A 15,205-nucleotide genomic window follows, 5' to 3' on the forward strand; every position below is an offset into this window, starting at 1 on the left:
GTAGATCTGGACAGAAATTCCAAAAGTAGAAACATCTCGTGGAAGCACATCTATTTCAAAATAAATGTGTGACTGCTGGCTTTATAACACTTTCAAAAAGTACAAGTAGAGTCTCAAGACTTAAACCTCGCAAGATAGAACTTGAGGAAATAAGCTTCCTTTTTAATTAAGCCTTGGTAAAATAGTTTATGTATGTATTATGTAACTTTATTCCCAAAACAAAAGTCGTTATATTATGAGTTATGACATACACCATCATATCATTTGTGTTGTTTTATGTTTCCTGCATTTAGTTTCTATATCTATAGTTTGGCGTGATGCAATAAAAACTTCATTCATTCAAGTCAGGTTATTATAGGGATAAATACTGAATTTAAAAGAAATGTTATTGACTCTGACAACTCTTCCAACAAAAACGTTTTGTGCTTTTATTCTGAAGGCAGACAACAAAGCTAGCAGAGTGCACGGAAGTCTTTTCGGCTTCTGGAATAATAAACTCTGAAGCAGTCATGTCGTTTTGTTCGTTTTTTGGTGGAGAAGTCTTTAAAGACCACTTTAAACCAGGTATGGTTAGGAGAACCTTATAGTTGATCATGACGTGATAGCTAAGGATAACATAGCTAATTAGGGCACAGAGCTGACTAACAGGAGCTAACCCGATTAAACAAAAATCAAGTATTTTGGAAATTATTCGTCATTTATTAATAAAACAGGTTTCAGGCCGTTTCAGCGTCAACTATGAGGATTTGTTTGTGTTTGTGTTAACTGGTTTAAAAAATACTTTAAACATGTTGCAAACTGGTTTAACCGGGTAGCGTAGTTAAACAGATAAGATCTAAAACCGACTTCAGCAGTATTTATACAACCCCTGGCAATAATTATGGAATCACCGGCCTCGGAGGATGTTCATTCAGTTGTTTAATTTTGTAAAAAAAAAGAGCAGATCACAGACATGACACAAAACTAAAGTCATTTTAAATGGCAACTTTCTGGCTTTAAGAAACACTATGAGAAATCAGGAAAAATAATTGTGGCAGTTAGTAATGGTTACTTTTTTAGACCAAGCAGAGGGAAAAAAATATGGACTCACTCAATTCTGAGGAATAAATTATGGAATCACCCTGTAAATTTTCATCCCCAAAACTAACACCTGCATCAAATCAGATCTGCTCATTAGTCTGCATCTAAAAAAGAGTGATCACACCTTGGAGAGCTGTTGCACCAAGTGGACTGACATGAATCATGGCTCCAACACGAGAGATGTCAGTTGAAACAAAGGAGAGGATTATCAAACTCTTAAAAGAGGGTAAATCATCACGCAGTGTTGCAAAAGATGTTGGTTGTTCACAGTCAGCTGTGTCTAAACTCTGGACCAAATACAAACAACATGGGAAGGTTGTTAAAGGCAAACATACTGGTAGACCAAGGAAGACATCAAAGCGTCAAGACAGAAAACTTAAAGCAGTATGTCTCAAAAATCGGAAATGCACAACAAAACAAATGAGGAACGAATGGGAGTTAACTGGAGTCAACGTCTGTGACCGAACTGTAAGAAACTGCCTAAAGGAAATGGGATTTACATACAGAAAAGCTAAACGAAAGCCATCATTAACACCTAAACAGAAAAAAACAAGGTTACAATGGGCTAAGGAAAAGCAATCGTGGACTGTGGATGACTGGATGAAAGTCATATTCAGTGATGAATCTCGAATCTGCATTGGGCAAGGTGATGATGCTAGAACTTTTGTTTGGTGCCGTTCCAGTGAGATTTATAAAGATGACTGCCTGAAGAGAACATGTAAATTTCCACAGTCATTGATGATATGGGGCTGCATGTCAGGTAAAGGCACTGAGGAGATGGCTGTCATTACATCATCAATAAATGCACAAGTTTACGTTGATATTTTGGACACTTTTCTTATCCCATCAATTGAAAGGATGTTTGGGGATGATGAAATCATTTTTCAAGATGATAATGCATCTTGCCATAGAGCAAAAACTGTGAAAACATTCCTTGCAAAAAGACACATAGGGTCAGTGTCATGGCCTGCAAATAGTCCGGATCTTAATCCAATTGAAAATCTTTGGTGGAAGTTGAAGAAAATGGTCCATGACAAGGCTCCAACCTGCAAAGCTGATCTGGCAACAGCAATCAGAGAAAGTTGGAGCCAGGTTGATGAAGAGTACTGTTTGTCATGTCCATGCCTCAGAGACTGCAAGCTGTTATAAAAGCCAGAGGTGGTGCAACAAAATACTAGTGATGTGTTGGAGCGTTCTTTTGTTTTTCATGATTCCATAATTTTTTCCTCAGAATTGAGTGATTCCATATTTTTTTCCTCTGCTTGGTCTAAAAAAGTAACCGTTACTGACTGCCACAATTTTTTTTCCTGATTTCTTATAGTGTTTCTTAAAGCCAGAAAGTTGCCATTTAAAATGACTTTAGTTTTGTGTCATGTCTGTGATCTGTTTTTTTTTTTCTATAAAATTAAACAACTGAATGAACATCCTCCGAGGCCGGTGATTCCATAATTTTTGCCAGGGGTTGTACTCTTCAAATGTAGAAACAGGTTTTTGTTAAATATTTATATGGTTAAAACAACTCATTTGACTTTTTTATGTTTCATAACAAAATCATTATTTGCAGTACAACTGAATGTACCTTTAAACTTGTATGACACAACAGTAAAGTTTGACACAACAGTAAATTTGTGTCATGGTCAACGTTACACAACCGGCTGTGCCACTTATTGCGGTGTACTGGTGCAATGTTTGTTCACTTCATCAAAAGACCAGTATTTGTGCCATGCAAAGTATACAAATAGCTGTTGTGTCATGTATACTAATCATTATGTCCTATCCTTTGATCCCCAGGAATTTATGTATGTGCCAGTTGTGGTCATCAGCTGTTTTCCAGTCGCTCAAAGTATGAACACTCTTCTCCATGGCCATCCTTCACAGAGACCATCAATGAGAACAGTGTCACCAAACATAAAGAGAGACCTAATGCTTATAAGGTACCATCAGTATAAAATAAATTTTGTTTTGAGCCTGTCCAAGAAGTGTATTTGTTTTTTGTATTTGCAGAATGCCTTGAATTGGTTGAGGGCAGCACAGAGGCTTAGTGGTTAGCATAACTACCACACAGCAAGAAGGTCCTGGGATTGCTGGTCCTTTTCTTTCTGTGTGGAGTTTGCTTGTTCTCCCTGTGTTTGTGTGGACTCCCTCTGTGTGTTCTGGCTTCTTCCCACTTCCAAAGAAATACAGGTTAGGTGAACAGGTAACTTTAAATTGACCGTAGGTGTGCGATCCACATTTTTTCACTTCCGATCTGATCCCGCTACCTGAATTTGGATATCTCCCGATACCGATATTATTCCGATACCTGAGCTCTGTTTCCTGTAATATTGTTATTACCATTATTGTTGATTTTTCTATGAGAATATTTTGTATTCCCGGTTATACAGCTTCACGAAGAAGTGTTTAAGGGAGGATTTTCTTAAAAACCTGAATGTTCATCTACAATTTGCCAGAAGGTACATCTAAGATGCAAGCCTATATTTGATGTTTTGGTGAAAGAATTAAGTACTTTTATTTATAGACTTATTTTTATAGACTTAAGAAAAAAGACAGCACTCTCTCCATCTCTGTCTGTCTCTCTCTGTCGCAGTCTCTCTCGCCTCAATTTCAATGGGGTTTTATAGAGGAACTCTGGATTAATACCGAAGGAGTTTTTTTCCCATTCAACTGATAGAAACAATGTTCATGTGTGCTCTGAGTTGCTGTTTCATAGCTTTTCACTCCCCTCAGGATGCTGAAGTGGCTGATATTGTCAGCAACAATTCAGTTTATTTTTCAGATAACATTTTCTGTGATAACTGTAGGAATGCACGGTCCAAACCTCTTCTTCTTCATCTACAGCCTCACCTTCTCCTCCTTTGCTTCTTTGGAATATCAGACTTCTCTCCTGCTACAAAGGCTGGCCAGTTCAGGGCGATGAACTGATCCAGTGTATAAACAATGCAAGCAGTGTTATCAACATGGCTTCCAGAGTAGCATGTAAAAAAAAAGTGATGTGTGGAAATACACAATAAAACACTATAAAAACACAAAGGAAAGGAAAACCAGAAGCTGCTACAACAGGCTGCTGCTAAGACAGCGCCATTCTGTCATGTCATTGTGTTAGCAGCGCCCTCTTCTAACACAGCGCCATCCTGTTTAATATTCAGTAAGAAATTGCTGTTCACTCTTTTGCTCTCTCCCTCATTGAAAACACTTGCTATTGTTTTTCAGCAGAAGTGAAGTTGATCATTGATTCAAACACATCACTTGCTGTCTGGCCTAAAAACAGCAGTCCTCTAGGAGACAGTTACACAGAATGCTGTAGCAAGATAAATCATCCCTCGTATGCAGTTCTGAGTCGATTGTGCTGACAAAAGGTGATGCTTTGGAAAATTGAAGCACACCATCATGGTTTGGTTTTCTGCAATATACTTGGATACAACGCTTTCTGACAGATCCAGGCATGAATAAATTCTACTCAGCTCACAACAACTTTGCTATTGAATTGTTCCACAGAGCAAAGAATAGATAAAACGTGAAGTAAGGCTTTGCTTCAATGCAAAGCACTTCATATTTATGATGGGATGACATGCACATATTTTCAAATTAAAAATAATTTCTAAAGCGCTAATGTAGACAGATTTGATTGAAGAGTGATTATATTTTTGCATCATATATTTAATTATGTAAAGCACACTGTTATGAGTCACTGAGACTCACTTGGCACAAGACTGCTCCCACTCTTTCACTCACTTTGTCAGCTGGTTTATTTATTATCAGTTTTTACCCAAGGCCATCAAATATGGCCATCGGGTATTGCAAAGGCATTGCATCCATCCTTCTGTCTGTCAGCATACGTCCAGTACTATTACTGCCAGAGTCCTCAAATTCACAGGCAACATTGTTGGGATGCAGACCTTGGACAAGTTAAAAGATGGCTAACCTTGACCTATTTTAAGAGGTTAAAAAGGTCATGTTTTTATCAGTAGAGCTGCACTATGACTTAAGTGGCTGGTCCAAAACCGGTTCATTTTGTGTGTTTATATACATGTTTCTTATATATTATATAAAAGCTAGTGAGAAATAAACACTTCTAAAATTGAAAACACGGTTTTTGGAACCTAATAACACCTCTGAATTTATTTACAAGACATTCCATAGACATTAGCATGGTGATGTCACAGGCTGGTCTAGCTAGCTTCAAAACACCATTTCATTCATGTGTAAATATAACCTCTTTGTCATATATTATGTAAAAGCTAGTGAGAAAAAAATACTTCTGAAACTGAATATGCTGTAACCTGATAACACCTCTGGAGTCATTTACAATACATTTTATGGACATCAGCATGCATGCTAACTTCCACTAACTCCAAGCTAACTTCCACTCTTGTCAAAAGCTCATGTACATGCAGACACACACACTTCTGTATACGCTGTAAAACATAAATCGTGTTTATGATCGACTGATTGACAGAGGGGTTTTATTGAACATGTACAAATTGTACGTAAGACAATAGGATCTTATTAAACTGCTGCAAATTATGAAGATGACAATGCTCATATGGCCGACTGTACTTTGTGTATTGTTATTTTTTAAACTATGGGGAAAACAGACAAATGAATGCACATTGTAACAGTCAAGTTTTTATTCATCACTTCATATTTAAATAATCCTGAGTACCTTAAGTACCTACATGAAGTCAAGTATCCTGTCATCGCTTCAAATTAATGAAGCTTGAATTCAAAAGCTGTGAGTCCAATTCTTGTTTTGTAGTGTCTGCAGATCCATTTGGTGAAATGGACTCAGAGATGCACTGCAGTTAAAGTATTATTAGTAAATGGACTGCATTTATATAGCGCTTTTCCATCTGCATCAGATGCTCAAAGCGCTTTACAGTAATGCCTCACATTCACACCGATGTCAGGGTGCTGCCACACAAGGCACTCACTACACACCGGGAGCAGCTAGGGGATTAAGGACCTTGCCCAAGGGCCCTTAGTGATTTTCCGGTCAGGCTGGGATTTGAACCGAGGATCCTCTGGTTTCAAGCCCAACAACTTAACCACGAGACCATCACCTCCCCTAATAATAATTATTATTGTAGGGATTAAAGTTATTCATTGCGACAACAGATTTTCATCAATTGGGCTGCCAAAAGGCAGCGTTCGCGCTGATGCAGTCCTGATACAGAATCAAGATTGGATGTAAGATATAAAATTTACAACATTCAAAATGTTCAATAATCAGTTTTTAGAATAACGTCTGTGTTTTCATTTTGTTTTTTCTCCTAGCAGCGAGTTGTCATGTCCTGTCTGCAGGAGGGGAGTGAGTTGGGGCGGGGGGGCATGTGTTGGAGTGCCGATGTCTCTCAGTGCACATTGAGCAAAGAGCAGAGGTTGACAAACATTTTTAGAAGTGTTTGGACATCAGTGTGTTGCATGCAGGGGGTGGGAGGTGTGTTGTCCAGGATGCTGAGTAAAACCGCCGAAAGACAGATACGCCAAGCTTGCGGCATCATATTAAAGAAGACCCAAGGCTGTAATTACTGCCAAAAGGCACCTGAAGGACTCAAACCATGAGAAGCAGAATTCTTTGGTCTGATGAGACAAAGATTGAACTCTTCAGCGTGAATGCCAGGCGCCATGTTTGGGGGAAACCAGGCACCATCTCTACAGTGAAGCATGGTGGTGGCAGCATCATGCTGTGAGGATGCTTTTCAGCAGCAGGAACTGGGAGACTAGTCAGGATGGAGGGAAAGATTAATGCAGCAATGTACAGAGACATCCTGGATGAAAACCTGCTCCAGAGTGCTCTTGACCTCAGACTGGGGTAGCAAGACAATGACCCAAAGCACACAGCCAAGATATCAAAGGAGTGTCTTCAGGACAACTCTTTGAAAGTCCTTGAGTGGCTCAGCCAGACCCCAGACCTGAATCAGATTGAACATCTTTGGAGAGATCTGAAAATGGCTGTGCACCGATGCTCCCCATCAAACCTGATGGAGTTTGAGAGGTGCTGCAAAGAGGAATGGGCAAAACTGCCCAAAGATAGGTGCGCCAAACTTGTGGCATCATATTCAAGAAGATTTGAGGCTGTAATTGCTGCCAAAGGTGCATCAACAAAGTATTGAGCAAAGGGTGTGAATACTTATGTACATGTGATTTCTTAGTGATTTATTTTTAATAAAAAATAAATAAACTTTTTCATGTCATCATTATAAGTTATTGTGAGTAGAATTTTGAAGGGAAAAAATGAATTTATTCCATTTTGGAATAAGGCTGTAACATGACAAAATGCTGAAAAAGTGAAGCGCGGTGAATACTTTGCTGATGCACTGTAAATGCACTGATAAAACCTTCTTACCTCTCAATCAGGTCATGCTTTCCACATAAATGTACAAATTCTTTATTGTTGAGACTGCAAACCAGGAGTGAATCCAGACAGACCTTTAATCAAGACAGTGTTGTGGGGGGGGGGGTGCCCCCCACAACACCGTCTTGATTAAAGGTACACTTTTGAAGGCATTTTTCATACTACTACTACTTATAATAATAATAATAATAATAATAACACCTAAAATATATCAGTATTCCTCTGGGCCTACATTTTACTATAGTTCTGGATTAAGTTTAATTGATGAGCTATATAAAAAAGTTTAGTTAATTTAACTTTTCTGCATAACTAAAGTGGGATGTGACGCAATGACTTTTTTATTGTAACGTGTAAGGTCGAGCATTACTGGATCTGTTTGGGGTTCTACCTTTAAAATCACATCAGTTAGGATGAAGGAAGCCAAAAATATGAAAATGATTCTGGCTCTTGTGTTTAGTAATCTTATCAAACAAACATGTAGGTTGTGATGTCAGTTTGAGATAAAGAAAATGTGAAAATGTGCAAAAGAAAATACAAATACAGCACACATTAAGCAGTACAACTAAACTGAGGGGGATCAGGGAGAGAAAAAGTCATAAAAAAAAAAACCCAGAATGCACCCCTGGATATCAAAACCCCAAAATTTTCTGGGGCCTTGACCGGCCCTCAGACCCCTACCAATAAAGGTCCACTTTCTATAATATCATGCTGCATTAGAAAAGAGCGGCCAGGGTTATGAGTGAAATATAATCTTGTTCAGCAGGAGAACAATTTGCTGTTTTCTTAGCTGTCTCCACCTTGTTTTACCTTAAACGCTAGGATAAGGGTTTCTATAAAACGGTAGATGTGCAAAGCTTATGATTTGACAGTCACAGAATTTTTCAGTCAGAAGATTTTTTTGTTTGTTTGTTTGCTTTAATCCCTGTTGTTGTTGTTATTTCTTGTTCAGCCAGAACACAAATCCATGTTTGCATAATGTGTGATAATTTATCTCATCTACTATAATTTACTCTATTGTTGCAAAACAACAAAAAATACCTGTTACTTTAAAACACTTTTTAATGTCACCGGTTTAAGAATTTGTGCTAACTGTGTTGATTTCATATCTGGATTCATTTTGTTCATGTGTTTCAGGTGCGGTGTGGAAAGTGTTACAATGGATTGGGTCATGAATTTGTGAATGATGGCCCGGCCAAAGGACTGTCTCGCTTCTGAATATTCAGCAGCTCACTAAAGTTCATCCCTAAAGGTAAAACAGTCACATTACTTCTTTCCTCTTTGATTGCTAACAGAATAGTGTGTGCTTCTAGCTTTTCATATGTGACGATGTGCTGCTTTATCTTTTTTTTTTATTTTTGTTTTTATTTTAGCCGCAGATAACTGAATGATGTTGGTTTTTGGATTTTTAATTTGTTGTGGTTACACATTTTTATTAGCTCTCAGTATATTTTTCCATCTTTTGGTTAATAAAGTTAGCAAACACCTTCCCTCTGACCTCCACAAATTTGCAGTTTCTTTCTCTTTTCCACAGATAAGGTTGATGGACAGTAAGGTGAGATAAGAGACATTCTGTTGGCGACGTCGATGGTTCTCTGCGCTGCAGAAGGTGTGGACAGTGTATGAAGTGTTCTGGGTCAAAGCCCAGTCTGGGACATCCAGGGCTCAGATGGTTGTTGGCCTCACTGGACAGCAAGAACAGAGGACTGCTGTGCAACATCATGTTGTATATCACACTTCATGATTGATGATTTATTTGCAGACACTAGCCTGATTAACCTTAGTTAGGCACAGTAAACATCTCATCTGTTTTCTGCTGATTGAGATGACATTTTCTTATTTTATGGATAAGGCATAATACACTCTCTGCTATTTCTTACTGAAAAATTTGAGTGTTTAACTGGACAGTTGTGCTGTTGTTGTATCTGTAGATAAATATGGTTGAATTAGATTGTATCGTGCAAATTCCATCAAAACTAATTTGGTACCTATTAAAAGGTAGTGATGAGAAATTGGAGCATGATTTAAATGTGAAGAGAGATTGTTTATTTGTGTCAAACTGATTCCAGAAAGGGCCAAGAGGGTGCTGGTTTTCTTTGTAACCACCCACTGCACCAGGTGATTTCACTGATTAACTGATTCCATCTGCTCAAAGTAATGTTAATCAGTGAAATCACCTGGTGCAGTGACCCTTTCTGGAATCAGTTTGACATCTGTGGAAAAAAAAATCAAATTTAAATGACCATTTCGGCAAGTATATAATTATTTATTTATTTGTTGTTGTTATTGCTCCTCCTCAGTAATGAGCTGCATGCGGCTGGAAAAAATGTCCCAGTTAAAACAGAACCTATTGAAACAGCATTGTCATTCTGCCACTTTTTATGATGGCAAATCCCTGAACATTTGTAGCAGTACTAACTTCAGCTACTTTAGAACTGCATTCATAGGTGCCAATTTCCTGCAGATCTGCGGTTTCCGTGTTTTTTGTTTCTTCAGGAAACATTTTTGCGATCAGTGTAAATCTGGTGTAAAATTCTTGGGCCGGTGATCGTGTGGCCAACTCCAGCTTCACTCGCCATGGCATGGAGACAAACCATGTGTTTTGTTTATTTTGGTAAACGGGCTCCTGTATGTCACAAGAATCAAAGCGCTGCTTGGTCGAGCGGTCAAGCCGCGCATGCGTATTTGCTGAAAACAACACAAGGATCCCTGAGGTGGTGAGCTGTAATCAAATAAAAAAAATCTGTCTAAATCACTATGTAGGGGTGTGAGATCTCCTCAGAAATGCAGAAAAAAATGTGTTTTGATTACAACCCCTGGCAAAAATTATGGAATCACCGGCCTCGGAGGATGTTCATTCAGTTGTTTAATTTTGTAGAAAAAAAGCAGATCACAGACATGACACAAAACTAAAGTCATTTCAAATGGCAACTTTCTGGCTTTAAGAAACACTATAAGAAATCAAGAAAAAAGATTGTGGCAGTCAGTAACTGTTACGTTTTTAGACCAAGCAGAGGAAAAAAAATATGGAATCACTCAATTCTGAGGAAAAAATTATGGAATCACCCTGTAAATTTTCATCCCCAAAACTGACACCTGCATCAAATCACATCTGCTCGTTGATATTGACCCTATGCCATGACACTGACCCTATGTGTCTTTTTGCAAGGAATGTTTTCACAGTTTTTGCTCTATGGCAAGATGCATTATCATCTTGAAAAATGATTTCATCATCCCCAAACATCCTTTCAATTGTCCAAAATATCAACATAAACTTGTGCATTTATTGATGATGTAATGACAGCCATCTCCCCAGTGCCTTTACCTGACATGCAGCCCCATATCATCAATGACTGTGGAAATTTACATGTTCTCTTCAGGCAGTCATCTTTATAAATCCCATTGGAACGGCACCAAACAAAAGTTCCAGCATCATCACCTTGCCCAATGCAGATTCGAGATTCATCACTGAATATGACTTTCATCCAGTCATCCACAGTCCACGATTGCTTTTCCTTAGCCCATTATAACCTTGTTTTTTTCTGTTTAGGTGTTAATGATGGCTTTCGTTTAGCTTTTCTGTATGTAAATCCCATTTCCTTTAGGCGGTTTCTTACAGTTCGGTCACAGACGTTGACTCCAGTTTCCTCCCATTCGTTCCTCATTTGTTTTGTTGTGCATTTTTCGATTTTTGAGACATATTGCTTTAAGTTTTCTGTTTTGACGCTTTGATGTCTTCCTTGGTCTACTAGTATGTTTGCCTTTAACAACCTTCCCATGTTGTTTGTATTTGGTCCAGAGTTTAGACACAGCTGACTGTGAACAACCAACATCTTTTGCAACACTGCGTGATGATTTACCCTCTTTTAAGAGTTTGATAATCCTCTCCTTTGTTTCAAGCTCCAAGTCTGAGTTGCTACAGTAACTTTTAACTCAAACACCAGTCTGTCATTCGTGGTTCAACATGACCTCAACAAATCAAAGTGGAGTGTTTGGACCATGAGCCGCTCACTGTGATCCAGTACAGACCATGGTAGCAGCTTTAGTTTTAAGCTTTTTGTTTTAAACATTATGATTATGTTTTAAACATAATTGAGGAAAGCATCTGGTTTTTATATGTACATTATTTTTCATGATGTTTTACCGTTCAGTATGATTTGGTCATCCAGTTGATCTATTGAAGGAAGAGCTATATGAAAATGTTTATTTAAATTCAGTCTACAGTTCAATCACCTTCCAGAAGCATCCTAATCAAGTCATTCACTAAGAAATAGCCGGCAAACTGTCTTATTAAAATCAACATTTTATACACCTGCAAAAGCTGCACAAAATTGGTAAAATAATAATTCTTGGTACTATTACATAGCTTTATGTGAATATCTCACTGTGTGATATGCAAAGATGCGCTAATAAATATATTTTAATTTAGAATAAAGTGTATTTTGGTTTATTTCCATCATTCTCAAACATTTTTAAGATATTCTCTCTGTTGTACAGAAAGCACTCTGTTAATTTGATTCAACATCTCACATGCGTATTAAACCTTCATCAATGGCCAATGTTCCACCAAATCTGATCTGAAGTTTGATAAAATTGTATGTTTGCTAAGTTAGTCATGTGGCAGGCATATATCCTTAATCCTTTATCAAGAAAATCTATATACACTTGTTTTGAAGCAATAATCACAACATTATAGTTCGCTGAGTTGTAGTATAGGTAAGCTTGGACAGTGTGTAAAAGATGAACGCCTTGGTTCAAAAAGTGAAATTATTTCCATTGCATTGGCTTTTTAAAGCAATCTTCAAAACTGATGTCATCAGGTTGATGCAGTGAGTCCTGCCTATAAGCAGTTATGCTTAGTTTTGCTGAAAAACAATGTAAGGATTAAGTTAAACCCGCCTACCTTTAGGTTTATGGGAACCCCAATTTATTCCCGAACTACTGCAAATCTTCAACACTGAAATCAGATTATTTTCAACTAGATTTCGACAAATCTGGGCCTATTTGGAGTTGCGAAATAAAAAAGTGAAACATACTAGTTGTAGCATATTATTCTAGAACCATGTTTCAACCTTTTCTGTCATGCGTGTAACCAGTGGTTCTATCAGTTGTGAAGACCTCTGAGGCTTTCTTCGGTATGAGGGATTGGACACTTGTTTCTGTCATTGCTTAGTGGTGTAAATACTGCCACCTGGTGGCTGTGATAACGAGGTTAAACGGGTCAGTAGGTCAGGGGTGGTGTCATTTGAGCTGAACGTGCAGGTTTGTTCCAGTTTAATCTCCGTCTAGCTTTGTAAGCACAGCTTGACTCTTCGTGTGCATGACATGTCGTATTGCTCTTTCTCTGGGGGAGAAGAATATAAAAACCACTTCCAGCCTGGTGAGTGGCAAAGAATGTTAGTGAAAGTAAGAGTGTGTGGTTCTTAACCTCTCGGTGCACTGATACCTTTTCCCGTATCAGGTATCTATGTGTGTTCAAGATGCGGGTTTGAGTTGTTATCCAGCACTTCAAAGTTCCGGCACTCTTCTCCTTGGCCTTCTTTCTCAGACACGATCCATGAGGACAGCGTTTCCAAGCAACCTGAAGCATGGGGACCAATAAAGGTACTTTACCTCTGCAGATGTTGGCACATATTAAGCTTTATATCTCCAAAATGTGATGCTTTAAGAATTAATAGGGTGTTTTATTAGTGATTGGAATTTTCTGTATTTTCAGGTTTGTTGTGGGAAATGTGGCAATGGACTGGGCCACGAGTTCTTGCATGACGGACCAAAGGAGAATCTCTCACGCTTCTGAATATTCAGCAGCTCGCTAAAGTTCATCCCAAAAGGTTAATTGAATTTCTTGTCCCTTCCTGTTTCAGTCCAGGCCAAATGGTTTTAACTGGCTTACATGCATCAAAGACAGACCAGTTTGAAATGCTTTTAAATTATTTTAAAGTGGTGTAAATTGAGTTTAAAAGAAAATACCTATTTCGCACAACTACAAACAACATACCTTAAATTGGCATTAATCTGGTGAATGTGGAGATAAACAGGTTTTAAACTGTTGTACACCAAGGACAGGCTGGGTTAAAGTAAAAAGTACGCTGCAACAATGCAGAAAAATCCCACATTAAAGAACTGATAATATCCAGAAAAAAGGTGCAACTTATATGGGCTTTTCCTGTTTGAGGAATATTATTTACAAGTGCAACTTTACTCTGGAAAATACGGTATTCAGTCAGTTGTATACAATCCCTTAGGCACATCGGCTGGTGCTTATCCCTGAATAGCATAACATCCCAGAAGACAGTCTCCATCTCCTCCTGGATGTCTATCACAGGTTCCCCAACCAAGACCACTTACAATTTACAGCTGGGTGGGTGACAATGAGGCAGAAGACATGTCTTATCCAAGGACACAGGTAGTCCATATGTTGGTGGTCCAACTTTTAGCCTACAGAGCCAACTGCCCCAAAAAAAGTTTCAAGCTGCTTTTTACTTTGTATGGTCCACCGTATTTTGGGGGCATATACTCAGGCACACACCAGGCTGTTTAAAAACAAACAAACAAACGAAAGACGTCTGACGAATGACAGGTACAGAAGTTCATAACTGTGCTTGGTTTTTCTTCCATTTCTGGGTGATTTTTCTGGAAATTGATTGTGTCTGCACTGACACATGAACCACGGATTAGTAGACCCATAGACACAGTCTGTCACAAACAAATCCACATCTGTATGGACCAAATGTCAATCCTTAGGATGCATCACCCCACGGTAACATTGCAATGTTTTTGAAATGCCTGCTGGTCAACGGTATACTAGCTTGCTGAAAAAGTGTGCGACACGGCCAATTTAAACTGGATTGAAGCAGTTTAATGTGAGCAAATACTTCTAAGAGGCTTCAAAACCAATTTGCAGGATTGATTTTGGAATGTTTATCAAAACAAATATGTCTCTTTATGAAAGTTACAAAAATCTTTCTGACATTTTACAAATTAATCAACAATCAATAGTAAAGACACATCCTTCCAAATGTGTTGGTTGTAGCTCCGGTTACAGCTGTCTCTAAGAAAGTGTGTTTTTTCTTCTTTTGTCATCCAAGAAAAAGTTGATGGACAATGAGGTGAGCTGTGAAATGGAACAAAGATCTCTCCTGCTGAAGGTGCGGACGGTGGATGAAGTGCTTTGGATCAAATCCTAAGTAGGATCCCCAGAGTTCTGATGGGTGGCAACCTCACTGCACAGCAAGAACAAAAAACAGGTCTTCCTAACTCTTTTTATGCAGTCACTGTACATTTAGTGAACACATACAGATACCAGGCTGTCCAAATTCAGCCACTAAACAGCAATGTTATACAATTGTGTGTGTGTGTGTGTGTGTGTGTGTATATATATATATATATATATATATATATATATAATATTGCTCACAGATTTTAATGTGATCGAACCCATAGTAAGAAACTGTTTCCTGTATTTAAGTAAAGTAATAGGTAGCTAAGGTCATTCACCTTTACGGAGTGATGATCTGTGATGTTTTAGGTAAACCAGACCTGTGTGGTTCATTTGTGAGCAAATGGACAAATGCAGAGGCTGATAACACAAAAAACTAGAACACACCTGTGTTGGGTTGATGGGTCAAAGGTCATCTGTTGTTACTGCCACCAAGTGACAGCAGGGGTTTTATACTTGGGTCTTTGTGCAACGTGCAGTGCGTCTGCAAAGTATTCACAACGCTTCACTTTTTCTACATTTTATGTTACAGCCTGATTCCAGAATGGAGTAAA

General features: G+C 38.4%; 2 protein-coding genes across 2 annotated transcripts; both read left to right on the top strand.

Moving 5' to 3' along the window:
* Nucleotides 1-450: 450 nt before the first annotated feature.
* On the top strand, nt 451-9,146 carry LOC117527876 (methionine-R-sulfoxide reductase B1-A-like). The gene is made up of 4 exons (XM_034190375.1): nt 451-564; nt 2,872-3,014; nt 8,570-8,684; nt 8,967-9,146. Exons 1-4 carry the CDS (start codon nt 510-512, stop codon nt 8,984-8,986), a joined length of 333 nt encoding a protein of 110 aa, XP_034046266.1. The 5' UTR covers nt 451-509; the 3' UTR covers nt 8,987-9,146.
* A 2,059-nt stretch (nt 9,147-11,205) lies between these two features.
* On the top strand, nt 11,206-14,810 carry LOC117527877 (methionine-R-sulfoxide reductase B1-A-like). The gene is made up of 4 exons (XM_034190376.1): nt 11,206-12,812; nt 12,894-13,036; nt 13,149-13,263; nt 14,521-14,810. The coding sequence occupies exons 1-4, from the start codon at nt 12,758-12,760 to the stop codon at nt 14,538-14,540; spliced, it is 333 nt and encodes a 110-aa protein (XP_034046267.1). The 5' UTR covers nt 11,206-12,757; the 3' UTR covers nt 14,541-14,810.
* The last annotated feature ends 395 nt before the right edge of the window (nt 14,811-15,205 follow it).

This window comes from Thalassophryne amazonica, chromosome 16 (assembly GCF_902500255.1).
Source record: "Thalassophryne amazonica chromosome 16, fThaAma1.1, whole genome shotgun sequence".
Lineage (NCBI taxonomy): Eukaryota > Metazoa > Chordata > Actinopteri > Batrachoidiformes > Batrachoididae > Thalassophryne > Thalassophryne amazonica.